Source organism: Dendropsophus ebraccatus, chromosome 9 (genome assembly GCF_027789765.1).
Source record: "Dendropsophus ebraccatus isolate aDenEbr1 chromosome 9, aDenEbr1.pat, whole genome shotgun sequence".
Lineage (NCBI taxonomy): Eukaryota > Metazoa > Chordata > Amphibia > Anura > Hylidae > Dendropsophus > Dendropsophus ebraccatus.
This window is the reverse complement of record NC_091462.1, coordinates 38,641,706-38,657,582: the sequence shown is the minus strand read 5'-3', so window position 1 is coordinate 38,657,582 and position 15,877 is coordinate 38,641,706. Positions and strand designations below refer to the sequence as shown.

The 15,877-nt window shown below is 45.4% G+C and overlaps 1 protein-coding gene across 3 annotated transcripts in view; it reads left to right on the top strand.

Annotated features, from left to right (window-relative positions):
- CCDC141 (coiled-coil domain containing 141) overlaps positions 1–15,877 on the top strand; it is a 133,721-nt gene that overhangs the window by 3,466 nt on the left and 114,378 nt on the right. For all 3 annotated transcript variants that reach the window (XR_011364533.1, XM_069983053.1, XM_069983054.1), the window contains exon 2: positions 6,387–6,509. Coding sequence is in view for 2 of the 3 variants with exons in the window: in XM_069983053.1 (XP_069839154.1) it covers positions 6,387–6,509 (123 nt within the window). In the remaining variant the exon portion in view is untranslated. The remainder of the gene's footprint in view (positions 1–6,386; positions 6,510–15,877) is intronic.

Below are 15,877 nucleotides of genomic sequence, written 5' to 3'. Positions count from 1 at the left end.
AGCCGGGGGCAAATCAGTGCTCCTAACGGTGCCCCAGTGCTCCAAACAGTCTTACCACACCGAGGAGTAAACGACTAACTGCACTGCACAGGAATGGCGCCGATGATGAAGATAAAAGACTTACCTGCATCCTCAGTGCCTCCTGAGCAATAGGGGGCCATCAGCAGATTATATTCATCCAACCTTCTGATAGTTCCCCTTAAATTACTGGGTTGAGTTTGTGGTTCTGGGATCTATAGCTCCTTGAGTCTATGCTAACACACAGTTTTTTTTTTAATGAGAAACTGCAGGTTTTTTTTTTTATAATAACAGACATTATTTCATAAGGACGGCTATAAATAATGATAATAAGAAACGGTGTGTGAGCATAGCCTTGATCTGTCTTTACAGTTCTTGATAGGTGCCAGATTCTAAAACATTACAATCAATACGTATGGTGAGAGTTCCGGCCGGCACTAACTACAAGGTACACCCAATGTGGGAAACCCGGGACTGGAGTATATAGCACACAGACTGTATCCAAACCGTGGAGCGGCGGTGCAGAGACAAAAAAGGCAGGATAAATGAACAAGGATCAAGAAACAGAGTCTCGCACTCACCGGACTGAAGATGCAAGTGGTTTATTTCCGATACATCAGAGTAGGCTAGGCGGGGAGAGGGGAGATGGTGAAGCAGGTGTGTTCAGCAGGAGCAACAAAATGTTTCACGCCTACAGAGGCGCTTCGTCGGGCTAGGAATACATTTCCAGATAAATAAAATAACATCAATATCATTAGTTCTATCTGCTTTATAGTTCTGTGCTGGAAATAAGTTCTCGTTTCTAGACTGCCATTTGCCGGTTGAAAAAAACTTTCTCTATTTTGAAGGAAAAAAAATCTACCATTCTTCTAAAATACGTCAAAGCCCTGTGGGTATTTTTGTTGTCTGAGATCTTTGCTTAGAACCGTTTACAATGGCGAAAATGTCTAGAACAGACCCACGCTGCAAACAGCTGCAACAAGACATAGCAAGGGAGGCAATGACTATTTTAAGTCAGAATGGAATGGCTTAAAATAGTGTTTTCCCTGCTATATCTGTAGGCTGAAAGTCACAGCAACTGAATCACTTAATCAAACTATGATGATAGCCGTCTGGTGTTACTAGCAATGTCTGCAGGAGATTTCTACTCTACATTACAATGTCGGACAATAGGGACATATATGTATCTGTGGCAAACAAACCGAGGCAGAAAATACAAATTGGAAAATAGAGAACAATCCAGTGTATTTAGAGAGGTGTAACACATAGATCACACCAGACTGACATAGTACTGTGCATTACATTGTTGTGTCCAGTGGTGGTCCTGTTACCTGTCACTCTTGTCTCTAGAGTGACAGCCAGCTTAGGCAGTCACTGGCTGACTTGGACTGGACAGCACCACAGCCAGTGATTGGCTGAGTGGGCTGTCACTCTACAGACAAGAGTGACAGCCCGCTCAGCCAATCACTGGCCGTGGCGCTGTCCTGTCTCAGTCAGTGATTTACTGAACGGGCTGAAGATTCAGAAGACCGTAGTAGAACACCCATGGACAGGTGAGAATATCCTTGTTTTTGTTTTTTATCTTGCCAAACTTGTTTTGAACTTTGCAAATTTTTTTGCAAAGTTCAAAACGAATTTAGGTTCAGCAGACTTGGTTTACTCATTTCTAATAGAAATCACAGGCATAGACATAGGGAACGCAACCAGGCCCCAGTACTATTAAAAGGGTACTTAAATCAAGTGTTGGCAGAAAGTTATACCGATCTGTAATGGTCTGTTTACACAAAGCACTAATTCGCCCAATTAATTGTTTAACGATTTGGTTTTTATAACGATCAGCGTTTAGATGGATAAATTGTTAGAAAAATCGTTGGAAAATTTGTTAGAAAAATTGTTATCGAGATCGTTTTTAAGACCGCTTAAGCCCATCTCACACATAGGGTAATTCTTTGAAAGATCACAATGAATGATTTTTTGCTCCTCACTTGATGGTTCACTGTGTTTACACGAGCTGATTATGTAACAATTCGAACAATATTCAAACAATAATTGTTCCGCATAAACGCACCATAAATTACTTCACTTTACAAAAAATTCAAGCCTTTTAGTACTTATCAGCTGTTGTATGTCCTGCAAAAAATTATGCACTTGTTTTTGGCTAGACACAATGCTCATTGTTGCCACCTAAGTCTGTGTAAAGTCTGTGCCTTTACACCTACCGGATCCACAGCTGATTTCACACTGCGGACTCTCAGCGAAATCCACTGTGGATCCAGTGCCATTCATCCCTATGAGAGCACATACTTGCAGCAGGATTTACATCCCTCTGTGAGTATGTGAGTTAACCCACTGATTGGCTGAGCGGGACCAGATCCGGGAGCCTCACATGCAGCCGCGTCGCCGAGCAGGTAATGCATGCTCTCAGCGGTGGGCTTCGGGCGGGGGGGGGGGGGGGGTGGTCAATCCCGCTGCAAGTATGTGCTCTCATAGGAATGAATGGCACTGGATCCGCAGCGGATTTTCCTGCAAACCTGCAGCGTGAAATCCTATGCAGATCCGGTAGGTGTGAAGGCACCCTAAGGGTGCGTTCACACCTACAGGATCTGCAGCAGATTTGATGCTGTGTTCAGTTATAAATTGTTATAAATGAAATCTGCTACAGAAAATCAGCTGCAGATCCTGTAGGTGTGAACGCAACATAAAGCAGGAAAGGTTTGCTATTGCTGTTTGATCCTGCTCTGGATAGTTCTCAACACAGACAGAGGTGTATGCCCCAGTGGAAATCTAATAGTTCTTTCCAATCTGACACAGTGCTCTCTGCTGCCACCTCTGTCCACATTGTGAACTGTCCAGAGCAGAGGCAAACCCTCTAAAGCACTGCTTCTCAATTCCAGTCCTCATGGCCCACCAACAGGTCATGTTTGAGGATTTCCTTAGTATGTCACAGGTGATATAATTATACTCATCAGGTATAATTATACTCATACTCATCAGGTATAATCAGGTACAGTATAATAATACACATCAGGTATCACCACAGGTGTTCTTTTTATGGGGTATCCTAAAACATGACATGTTGGTGGGCCATGAGGACTGGAATTGAGAGCTCACTTCTCCTGCTCTGGATAGTTCCAGACACCAAACACAGGGGGCAGCAGAGAGCCTGTAATTCTTTCTGAGCATATATTAGCTGCTAAAAATTGGAAGGATTGTTTAACTTTTTTTTAAATAGAAATAATTCACAAATCTGTATAACTTGATGCTGCCAGTTATTATTAATGGGTCAGTTTAAAGAGAAATGTCAGGATCCAGATATATTGCTGAGAGGCTGGTAAAAATTAAAAAAATAAATCATACTTACCTACCCTGATCCCCTGCAGCTCAGAGGCCAGGAAATTTCAGACACCCCGAAACAGCTGTATGTGGATGGATACTTGGCTTTGGTTTTTCCCTTGTCATTACATAGAGCCACTTAATATGGTGGTTTTGGTGGTTTCTAGAGATGAGCGAACCTGGAGCATGCTTGAGTCCATCCCAACCCGAACTTTCGGCATTTGATTAGCGGGGGCTGCTGTAGTTGGATAAAGCCCTAAGGCTATGTGGAAAACATGGATATAGTCATTGGCTGTATCTATGTTTTCCAGACAACCTTAGAGCCTTATCCAAGTTCAGCAGCCCCCGCTAATCAAATGCCGATCGTTCGGATTTGGATGGACCCGAACCCGGTTCGCTCATCTCTAGTGGTTTCCTTACAAAACCCACCCCTTGGCTGTGTCCTTCCCAGAGGGATATCTGGCTAGTCCTGTGTTTCAAGACTCATCAATGAGGGTCCATGGGCTCTTCTTTTACACACACACAGTGTTTGCTGTGGATTTTTGCTGGCTAAATCCACTAGGTGAACACAGCAATAATTTAGCAACATGAAATCTGCTGTGGATTTTCTGCAACTTGTTTTAAGTACTTTACATCTTTTTACCCTGACATAGTCAAGGATAACCTTCCTGGTAAAGCCGGCATTGTCCATACTAGTCTCCTATTACCGGTCCCCCATGATGAAGTCCTGTAACATCTATATATGTATTGTATATTCCAGATGCGTGTTGGGAGTCCAGCCAGCACTGTAATCACATTTCATGGGAGATTGGGCACATTTGATGACATATTAGTAGTCAGTTAATAGACTTGTAGCAATGAGATGCCTGATGGAGCGTAGGATCCAGTAGCGGAATCCCATCAGTGTTTAGTCTTGAGTTAGTGCTATTACTGCTCAGTGTTAATCCTTTCGTGAACAGACCTCTTACTCCTATGATTTATTTACACCGGCCTGTCTGGTTTCCTCCGGCAGTTCAATTTACTCTACAAGTACAGGTTGCGTTATAATAATAATAATGTGATACATGAGGTCATTCATGGATTTATTGGACCAGGGGAGGCTATAGGTGTCCATCTCATCACTCTGTAAAGCATCATCTATGACACTTGAAGCCTTTATAAAGTGTGGGGTCCAATATAGAATATCTATAATAAAATAATATATAAAATATATTAAAAAAATATTATAAAAAAACTAAACAAAATATATAATTTAAAAAAGTATGGTTTTTGATAATCCTTTATCTCCTTCCTGCTACAAGTATAAATGAATGCACTCTATGAGGGAGGGCACATACAAGTTACAAGTAATTAAAGCTACAGTATAAACAATACATCATAAAAGGTTCTAGATAAAACTGGTTTGATATTTTAGGTGCTGATGTCAATAAAATAATACAACGGTTCCTTTGAAGTTCCATTGTCATGAGATGATGGCTTTGTAGATAGTCGACAGCTCTTCTTCAGGACTGCTTGCTGACAGTGTTCTCTTCCATGTATTCTGCGTACACATCCTTGTTACGGCTCTGAACAAGCTGCGGGGAGTCTATAGTTCCCATTTACATCCTTAGATGTATACAAGTCCTTCTCACAGGTCTGAGCTAGCTGCAGGAAGTCTATATTTCCTATTTACATCCTTAGATCCCAGGCTCTATTCACCCTATATTTATGAATGTATGTTTGGCATATCTATAGGACTCCAGTCAATGGATGATAAAAGTTATGTGTTGAATGGAATATGTGTTTTTTTTAACTGTATGGAATAATGTAGTCTATGCTGTTCACAGAAACATAAAAGACATGATAGGGTAAAGTCACATTATTGGGATTCAATAACCTTGCCCCTTTCCCCTACCTCAGATCCTGAAAATAACTAGAGATGAGCGAACCGGCCGAGGTTCGGGTTGTATGAACCTGAACTATTGGATTCTGATTCCCGCTGTGGAGAGGGTGGATACAGCATGAGGACCGCCTGGAAAACTGGGATACAGCCTATGGCTATGGCTGTATCCCAGTTTTCCAGGCGGTCCTCAGGCTGTATCCACCCTCTCTATGGAGCGGGCAGACAGCGGGAATCAGACGCCGAAAGTTCAGGTTCATACAACCCGAACCTCGGCCGGTTCGCTCATCTCTAAAAATAACACACGACATAAGAGATGGAACTGATTGGCTACAGCAGCCATTTTGTTAAATAGAAACAAGCATTTAGCAAATTCCCAAAGAATGTTTGAAACAACATCACCCCATAACCTATTAGACCACAGGGTACAGGGATTATTTGTGCGGACTAGCTACTCTAAGAGTTGCCATGCCTGAAAACCAGCACCGATCTTCCTGTTTACTGCTCTTTTGCAGCTGTGGACAAAAATAAGATATAAATGACATAGGAAGGGATTCCATTTAATAAAGCTTATGGTCTTTAGAAAAGTTATCAAAAAATTGTGGCACATCACCCAACACGTTTCCCAAACATCGCCCTGTACCCTCCGCGCCCCCTCCATCAGTCAGTAAACTTACTTAGAAGAACTCCCACGCTGTATGTAAATTTCCGCCAAGTAGTCACGGTGGGCGGAATTAGTCACGGTGGGCGGAATTAGTCACGGTGGGCGTGATTACAGCTATTCCAGATGCCCAGGACCAGTGACTGATTTCACCCACCGTGACTAATTCCGCCCACCGTGGCTACTTGGCGGAAATTTACATACAGCGCGGGAGTTCTTCTAAGTAAGATTACTGACTGATGGAGGGGGGCACGGAGGGTACAGGGGGATGTTTGGGAAACGTGCTGAGTGATGTGCCAGCACGTTTCCTTATCTTTAGGTGGATTTTCGCAGTGACTGGTTCCCTTTAAACTTTCTCCAAATGCCATGAATATTATAAATCGTAACTTTTGTGTTATTGCAGTTGTTTTCTTTCAGCCCATGTCTGCAGCTCAGTGCAGATGGGATGACAGATTCACACAATGGATGGTAGTAAACTGGTTGTGTTTTTTGCAGAGTGGAGAACTAGTCCAGATACAACTGGCAGAAGCCATACCGAACTTACTAGAGACTGGGGAAAGCCAAGAAGAAGCCAAGAAACTTCTTCAAGACCACAGTGCACTTCTCTACAAAATCAAGGTAAGGCCAGGGTGGCATTCATGAAATTGTTTCAACCCTTATTCATGGACTCTGTGTTGGTTTTTTATGGTCACTGAATCAGAGTATAGACTGTATGGGGATGAGGATTAGAAGCAAGGACCCCAAGGGAGTTTCTGTATGAAACCTTGCACTAGTAATGGACTTTACCACCAAACTATTAGAGGGTCTTCTGCTTTCAGACTGACTCAGTTATGGACTCCTGCTATAGCAGAGTCTAAAATGTAAAGAAGAAAAAAAAAAATCCATTTGGAGCTGACTTTCCTCGTCAAAACAGATTCAGAACAGAATTCAAAGTGCAAAGGCAAAATTCCAAATGGAATCCTACAACGAACGACACGTCAGTTCTTGAAGTGGAATTAAATCCTCATCAGATTTCCCTTTGAAATCTCTCAGGCTGTAAAACCAGCCATATTAGTGACCACTAAAGATTAGCAAGCCTTCTGAAGTTGATTTCAGGAGATTACATTTGCAGGTGCCACTGTAAGCTATATAGTAAGTAGTGATGCAGAGCACTTCACTGTTTGCTGCAATGTATAATTTCGACAAGAGCCCCTGCTGTTCTAGGGGCCAGTGGTGTAGCCACCATGGGTGTGCTTAAAGCAAACCCCCTCCCATGGCTCTTCAGAGTGGCTTGTACCACTCCCCTCAACCTCCCCCCCCCCGTGACTGTGTGGCCCTAACACCATCCTGGACCCCCCACCCACATTCCGGGATGCTGCGGCTCTCACAGCAAGGGGATGGCAATGGCAGAGCACCCTTCCCAGACGCTGAGAGCGACTCTGGGGGTAGGGTGTTCTTTGTGCGCTGTTCTGAAGAGCTGTGCCATCCCCGGGGGGATTGCTGTGAGAGATGCTCTGGGGAGTTGCTCCGTCTGGGGGAAGGAGGGCATACACCACCCCCTAGGCTGTGTTTTGCTATGGGGCCCCATGAATCCCAGTTATGCCCCTGCTAGGGGCAGTGTGACAATACTTACCCATTCACTGCTCCTATCTGTGATCAGCATGGATTGAGGTTCTCCTCTGCATGCTCTAGTGACCACTAAGGGGTCACTCGATCATGCAGAAGAAAAATATCAATGGACATGGCCATAGACAGGTGCAGGAAATTGGTGAGTATTTTTACAATTGTTTTGTAAAACTACAAAAAAAATCTAATTTGTTCCAAACTGATTCGCTTCTCCCTATTGACCACCACTATATTGCTGTAATGAACAAGACTGACCATAAATTCCCTCATGGTCATGTATCCTTAAATCCATTAATATAAGCTTGGTGACACAGATTTAATGACAAACATTGCTCATTGTTGATTGATGTTGCTAGCACGTACTGGACATGCCTGTCAATATACTGTATCAGAGACGTAAAACCTGAGCCCCTTCCATAGTGAAGACAGTGATCTTTTCATTGTGAACTCTGACCCCACAAAATATTTGTTCCACAATAACTCTGTTATTTTTATCTTACACTTGAATTCCGAGGTCTTGATGACATTATAGGGAATAATAACAAGCCCAGCGAGACGTACACTTTCACATCCCCTCCTCCGCTGCCAGACTAGTATGGTTATTAAGAAAATGTGGACGGAATGGACAAGTTTCCCACACCAACTAATCACATTCTATGGATTAGTCCTATTGCTGCTGGGCTTCCACAGAAAATGTGTTCACTTCCTGTCCGGCTTCTGAAACAGGATGCTGTATATTAGGAAATAATTATTTAAAAAAAAATAAAAAATATTTTTCTAACTTTTCAAAATAAATGCCATGGCAGACAATGCCTGTCTGCAGTTATAATACCATTCTGTTGTAGCCTGTGTAATACACCACAAGAAGCATGGGTGGTGTAGGGAAACCACGGCACCTGAAATGTAAGGTGTCACCACATTTAAATGGGCCTTAAATTGTAAGGTAAGTAAAAAAAATTACAGTAGGTTGAAACTTTTGTAAGAAAAAAAAAAAATCTAAATCCTTGCTTCTTCTGCAATAGCATCATATACAATGGTCACATGATGCTGCAGCCAGGCACTGGCCTCAGTGGTCTTTTCCTGTATGGCAGTAATCACCTGTGAGGGGCACCAGAGTGCTTAAGAATTTGGGAGTGAGTAAAAGAATTTTTTTTACTTTGTTATCCTGGTCCCAACCTGTCCTAAGTTTGTTTTAAGCTTTTAGTGCTTTATCTTTATGACGTTTTTTTTCCATGCCTGTATGGGCTTGTTTATTTGGGGGATCAGTTGTGTTTTTCAGTGGCACTATTCTGGTTACAATATAACATATTAACTTTTATTAATCCCTTTTGAGGGCCGAAAAAAAATTATTCCACCTTTGTTGTTTTGTTTATTAAATTATGTGCGCTTTTCCGTGCGGTACAAATAATAATATAAAGCTTTTACTCTATGCGTTGATTACAATTATGGCAATACTAAATTTTATCTACATGAGTAAGTATAAGGCATACAACCATGACAGGACCCTGGCTGCCAGACAACCCATTGCCAACCCATGGTCATATTTACTAGATGCCAGTGAGTAAGTGAAGGGAGCCCACTACTTCTATCTAGATGCCTAGATATGATGTGTTTCTAAAGGGTTAAACAGCCAGGAATGGAGTGCCAGCCAACAGACTGTCAATCACAGCTGGACTCACTGTTGATGAGAAAATCTCTTGTGATGTACATATATAGTGTTCTTCAGGTACTACACCCTGCAGATGACTTATATTTATATTATTCTGCACCATATTGCAAGATATTTATATATGTTGTTTGGTGCAGAAAATCTATTTCTAACCCTATCTTAATGAATTTTGAGATAACACTATCTTAACTAGATCCTTGGTTGGGACATCTGTCCATTAGCTGGAACAGAAGTGGCTAAAAATACTTTCTCTGGAGGACTCCGCATACACAGACACTCTACTGATTTCGATAGCATGTAATGCCCAACTTCTCCTGTGGTGGCACTGTTGGAAAATGAAACACTAATGGCTTCTTCTGCGGATCACAGCTGATTTCTCAGGATCTAGGTAGCAGCATGAGCCATGATCAACTTATTTTCAGGCATTTTTCTTAAAAAAAATTTGCATGTAAATTTTCTAGTTGACGTCTTAATTAGTCAATAAGATAAATTGTGCTGATGAAACTTGTGCATGGGCTTATCAGTAACAGCAGCAGTCACAAGCTGGAAGAAAGCAGAGCCAAAAACTACATTTCAGGAAGCCAGTGTGTGTCTCATTCCTAATGCTACTGAGTGACATAGTGCAGGGCTGACAGTCTGTTTTTGGAAACGTTATATTTTAAGAAAACATATCCGCTTAGAATTGATGCTTTCTGACAATCTGGAGCAGGAGCTGCCAACCATCAACAAGTGAGGACTAACCATGAATGTTTACTGGAATGGAGATTGCAGAAGATGAGTTAGTCAGTCAGACACGTCTGGAAGTTCACACCAGTGGAGCCCCAGACGGTGGCAAACTCATCAACGTCCAGAATGAATTGCTTCAATAATTACGCTCTGAGCCGTCTTACATTGGGAATATATTTGGTGTCCACTGTTCACAGTAGCACATTTGTTGTGTTAGTCAGACATCTTTTTAAAGCCATGCCATGAAGGAAGCCATTGTAGTAAATTAATGGCAAAATGTATTCACAACATATCCTCAGGATAGGTCATTAAAGGAGTACTCAAAAAAAAAATAATCTCAAGTCTTCCAGTACTTATCAGCTGCTGTATGTCCTGCAGGCAGTGTTGTCTTTTTTCCAGTCTGACTCAGTGCTCTCTGCTGCCACCTCTGTCCACATAAGAAATTATCCAAAGCAGGAAAGGTTTTCTATGGGGATTTGCTACTGACAGGTGTAGGTGCTGATGCAATGATGACTGAATCCCAGTAAAATATAAATAATGGCTTGACAATAGATAACTTCTGTTAGGTACAGACTTGCGTTCACTGGATCTGTGCTGGGAGATACTTTAAGTGCTGAGCTAGAATATCTGCTGTGTAGCTTAGTGTGGAGCAGTGAAGAGAAGAGGAGAGAAGTCTGTCATGAGAGCCCTAAACCAGGGTAGAAATGTGCTCTGCCAGAACTTTAGGAAGATGACTTGAAAGAAGAGTACTTGCAAGAAATACTTGTGCCCGTGCTTTGGCTATAATGTCACTGAACCACCTTCTGCCCTCCAGTGTCGTGGTACCTGTCCTCTCAGGGTGACACAAGCCCCAGTCTTGGTTACCTGAGAGTAGCTAAGTGTCCAAAATTATCCATAGTCACCTGCGCTGTGAGATAGAGTATGTAGACCTTCGTTACGGTTACTTTGCTCTATCCGGGTCAGTTCCTCTGTAGCTTTGAGACTGCCCTGCCCTGTTTAGAGAGGTTCATGGCTTGGGCTGGGATGATCTCAGACTTATCCTCCTGTTGGGGTCTAGCACTGCATGGTGTATATAATTAGAGTAGAAGTAAAAGTCTCTGACTGCTCCATACACGTGTGTCTTTACTCTACTAACACAGTTGGACTGTCCTGGACAGGGCTCCTTGCAGAGCCAGGCCCTGGCTAACTTCAGCAGGGATGTCTGTTCTGTGTGTGTCCTCCTCCCCAGAGAATCAGAGGTAAACTGACGCTACACTTCCTCCCACCAAGTTACTACTTCCTACCAGGGTGTGTAAGAGCCCCTGTAAGTGGTGGAGAAGAGAGTGTGCTAAGAGAGAAGTATAGAGATAGGAAGAAGGGAAAGGAGTATCTCCATTGGACCACAAGATCACACAATACAAGAAAACAGTAACCCTATGTTAACTACAGCTGTGCAACATATATATATATATATATATATATATATATATATATAAGCTAACATACAAAATACTGTCATCTGGTGGCACAATCAATAAATATCTTCATCACCACCTTACTTTTGAGTGAAAAGGCTTTTGTGACAGGTGTCATATAAGGAACACCCGTGGTGGGACACCACATTTGCTTCCTGTTCTATTTCCAGTGTATTGTGGCATCACAGCTCTAGTAAAAGTGTTGATTGTGGGGGTGCTAGATGTTGACACCCCAACAATCTTAACACTGATGACCCATTCAGAGGGTATCATCAATAGATTTTGCAAAGAAAACCAATTTAATTGATCACAATGGTCTCCATCACGACAAATGTGTCTGGACACAATTAAAAAATTGTGTAACGGGGGGCGGGGCCTGGCTATGGAGGAGTGAGGACGCGTGTGTTCAGAGCTCCTGCCCGGTCTCCTCATAAACCCACCTAATTCAGCTACCGGAACGACCACCTGCCTTCTTGAATGATGAGGGGGAAGCAGAACACCAGGAAGCACCCCTCTACTGCTCCGGTGCCGGCCAACAAGGACATCGCCAGCTTCTTCCCTCCTCAGGGTTCACAGCCGCCTCCTGCAGTAATGGCGCCGCCAGCCGCCCTAACCGGACTGCCCGCTCCTGCCGCAGCACCTCACCCCGATGCCTGGGGTTCACAGCCCGCCTCCGGTATCGCCGGATCATCCGCTGGCAGACTGGAGGCCGTGCGGACACTGCGATCTGCTCCGGTAGGCACCTCAGCCCCCATAGCCTCCTCCCCACGTGGCGTGGCCGCCATCTTGCCCGCACTGTCCTCTGGGGACCCGGCTCCTTCTCCAGCACAATCTGCCGCCATCACGCCTCTCCCACCTCCCCCGGGCCACCAGATGAATGCTGGGGGTGAGTGTGTGCGGTGGGCCTCGGATGATGAGGACTATCCCCCCCTCCAGCCTGCGCAACCAGCAGTTACAGGGGTCACCTATGCTAGTGTGGTTAGGGCCCAGGTGCACGCCACAGAGGGTGAGGGTGCATTGCTACGCAGCCAGGACTCTGGGATGTCTGCGGACATTACCGCTGAGGAGAATAATTGGGCCCTTCACATTACCCCTCAGGGAGCAGCAGGGGACTCCACATCCCCACAAGGGCAGGCTATCTCCCCCATACCCCACTCAGTGGATGGATTATCTCTCCCTAGGCCACAGGCCTCTGCTTCCTCCTCTCCACTGCACTCTGCATCTTCAGTGGAAAGCGTTCTGACACCCCCTCCTGAGTGTAGCCAGGAACTCTTTGGTGACCAGGAAGACCAGGTCCTGTTGATGGACGTCCTTGTGGGGGACCGTTGCCCTTCCCTGCCTGTTTCCCCCCTCATCCCCCCTGACACGACCGCTCGGGCAGGGGCACAGGTAACAGGACAAGCCTGTCCGTCTCAGATGGAGACTTCTTTCCTGGATGTCCTTAGGGAATTGAAGGACCTCCGGGCTCACCTACACACCATACCTACTAAGAATGATATGGAGGCGTTTGTCACCCGCCTTGAGACTTCCTGCAGGGCTGATATCACTACTCTATGGACTGACGTCCAGCATCTTGAGCAACAGGTGGCCGCTAATGTTAACGTGACGGATGCATTATCCACTAGAGCCACTGACCATGACCACCTCCTCTCTGAACACTCTTACCAATTACAATTCCTCTACGATGCCCTAGATGATCTGGAGAACAGAGGGCGGCGGAATAATTTGAGAGTGCGGGGTTTACCTGAGTCGGTTGAGACACGAGACCTGGACTCTACCTTGCAATCCCTTTTCAACTTCGTTCTAGGCGCTCCACCAGATGCACGATTGGAATTGGATAGAGCTCATAGATCCCTAGGGCCCCGGTCCTCCGACCCGGCCAACCCTAGGGATGTCATATGTAGAGTGCACCGTTACCAGCAGAAGGAGGCTATCCTATTCAAATTGAGAGATGCGGGTCCTATTCGGTATCATGGCCGGGACATACAAATACTCCCTGATCTCTCCCGCCTCACCTTGCAAAAACGCAGAGCGTTCCGCCCCCTGTTGGAGGTTCTTCGCAGCCGCAATATTGCCTACTCTTGGGGATTCCCGTTCCGTCTACAGGTGCGGAGAGTTGGTCGGGTTCTCTCTCTAAGTCATCCCAGAGACTTACTCCGTTTCCGGGAGGCCCTTGATCTCCCAGAGATCACGATCCAGGATTGGCCTGGAACTCCCCACTGGCCCTCCAATTGCCCTCCCGCCGCGGCCGCAGCGATCCTCGAGGAGAAGAAGAGGAGGCACCAGGAGGAACACCCACCCACCGCAACAGAGGGGTCCTACCTCTTCACCGAGACAAAGTCCTCCCTCTGCTTAGATGTCTTACATTTGTGCCTAGAGTCTTTTCACTAAATGTCTACACCCCCCCAAACGCTATGCCCTTGGCTGGTTTCACAGTTAGGTCTTGGTTATGTATCTATTATGTTGTATCTATTTTTTGCTGACGCTCCCTCTTCTACGTGCCGACCCTCTACATATATAGCTTATAGAGTATGCCTCCAGGGCCTCCCTCATGTGGGATAGTCTGTGTGGGGGGTCTGGCGCCTGGACGAGGGTGTCGTCACCACCATGTTTTTGCTTTGTTACAATTTGTCATCTGCCAAGGGGATTATATGTCATATTATGCAGCTTAGGGGGGGGGGGGGACTGGAGTACTGTTATAGGTTTTAGGTTGATCGTTCTTTCATGTTGCGGCATTGGGTTGTGGGGGACCGGGGGGAGCACTCCCACCTAGTCAGTCCCGTTCTCACCGGGATCCGTACCTCTAGGGTACACGAGTAGTTTGGGACCACTCTACCTTCCCCCTCTGTGGAGCTTACCCTCCTCCTGTTCGGGTTTTTCCACCTACTTTTATCTCTCCCCCCTTTCTCCCCCCCCCCCCCCCCGCTTTTTCTTTCTCTCTGCTTTTCCTCGACTTTGTTCCTCCCTTCCTTTCCTAGCTACCCCCTATCCTTACTTCTCACCCTCCCCTTCCAAAGCCCTCCCTTTGCCCTGACCGAGGATGTCGACCTTGAATATTTGTTCACTAAATGTACGGGGATTTAATACACCCCAGAAAAGGTCACAAATCCTGTATCATATGCATAAGAAGAAAATGCAGGTAATACTGTTACAGGAAACTCACTTCAAATGTCAGCACGTTCCGGCCATTAGGGATAAATATTACACCCAATGGTACCATAGCCCGAATCCGGATGCCAGGGCTCGGGGGGTCTCAATCGCCCTGCATAGATCTTTGCCAGGTACCATCCTTGACTCCCGCATAGATGAACAAGGGAGATATTTGATACTAAAACTGAGGATAGGCTCTGTCACGTACACGATTGCTAACTGGTATTCTCCCAACCAGAACCAGACTACTGCCTGTCGCACCTTTCTAACCGTTCTTTCTCAATTCACAGAGGGTATTCTGCTCATTGGAGGAGACTTCAATCTCCCCTTGGATCCGATTATGGACACGTCTGCGGGTAGGTGCGCTGTTCCCCCACGACCGCTACGCGCCCTTAAACGCGATCTGCATGGACTTCAGTTGGTTGACGTATGGCGCGCTCTGCATCCTCAAGGTAGAGACTATACATACTACTCCCCCTCGCACATGTCCTATAGTCGCATCGACTATTTCCTGATTAGCCAGCATGCCCTGACCTGGCAACCATCCGCCTCCGTGGGCGACATTCTATTTTCTGACCATGCCCCCATCTATCTTTCTCTTTCTCTCCCTAATCACATCAACCCTTCTTGGTCCTGGAAGCTTAATGAACACCTCCTGAAACATCTGGCCTGTGTGGCTGACATTGAAAAGACCATTGCCTCTTTTCTCCACACACACGCCTCTGACCCCACTCCACTTCCCACACAGTGGGAGGCTATGAAATGCGTCTTGCGCGCCACTTTCATAAAACATGGCACAAGACTGAAGCGCGAGAAGGCCTCTAAAATTACCTCCCTCACTTCACATAAACGCACACTTTCCTCCACCACTTATGCGGAACTGGTCAAACTGAAAGACGATTTGAAGGCACTCCTAGATCAGAAATATACCTACCAACGTCTGCAGTATCGCCGCTTTCTTTATGACCACTCCGATAAGTGTGGACGTCCATTAGCTCGCCTCATACATCCGCTGCAGGGACATGCCTACATACCGCGTATTCAACGACCCGATGGTACGGACTCCCAAAACCCGGCGGATATTCTCAGTGCTTTCCACGCCTACTACTCTCAGCTCTATAACATTTCCCCCACCAATGTAGCTACTGATGCTGACACCCCCGACATTCAGGACTATATCTCTGACACGGCCCTCCCTACACTAAACTCAGAAGAGGTGGAGACACTAGAGGAGGACATATCGGAACAGGAAATACGTTTTGCCATTAAGAACACCCCAGCCGGTAAATGCCCTGGCCCCGACGGATTTACCCCCTCCTTTTACAAAACCTTTAGTAGTCTTCTTACTCCCTTTATGATGAAAGTATTCAATTCTGTCTCGG